This window comes from Cariama cristata, unplaced genomic scaffold (assembly GCF_000690535.1).
Source record: "Cariama cristata isolate BGI_N322 unplaced genomic scaffold, ASM69053v1 scaffold26542, whole genome shotgun sequence".
In the NCBI taxonomy this organism is placed as follows: domain Eukaryota; kingdom Metazoa; phylum Chordata; class Aves; order Cariamiformes; family Cariamidae; genus Cariama; species Cariama cristata.
The window spans coordinates 2,217-2,484 of record NW_009602497.1 but is presented as its reverse complement, the minus strand read 5'-3'; the positions used below and the strand labels follow the sequence as shown (position 1 = coordinate 2,484).

The window sequence follows — 268 nt, the reverse complement described above, 5'->3', positions numbered from 1 at the left end:
GGGGTAACGGCAACAGTGGCACCAGGACCACGAGGAGCTGGGCAGGGGGTGGAGGGGACCTCACGGGTGGTGGCCACATGTTCGGGGGGCAGCTCGGCATCCAGCTCGATGCTGTCCAGCCGGACCTGGGCTGTGCTGCGGGGCTGGCGCTCGTTCTGCACGGCTGTGGGGACAAGGTGGCATCAGTGCTGGCCACCCCACTGTCACACCCCCACCATCCGACACCGTGTGTCCCCCCCATCCATCTCACCGTCCTTATTCATGCCGG

The 268-nt window shown here is 67.2% G+C and overlaps 1 protein-coding gene across 1 annotated transcript in view; it reads right to left on the bottom strand.

Annotated features, from left to right (window-relative positions):
- The window catches only part of NR2E3 (nuclear receptor subfamily 2, group E, member 3), a gene marked incomplete at its 3' end in the record, with an annotated part of 2,666 nt that overhangs the window by 347 nt on the left and 2,051 nt on the right, over positions 1-268 (bottom strand). The window contains 3 exon segments of the mRNA XM_009694786.1: positions 1-5; positions 8-163; positions 251-267. The exon segment at positions 1-5 is cut by the window's left edge and continues 76 nt beyond it. Of these exon segments, the coding sequence (XP_009693088.1) occupies positions 1-5; positions 8-163; positions 251-267 (178 nt within the window).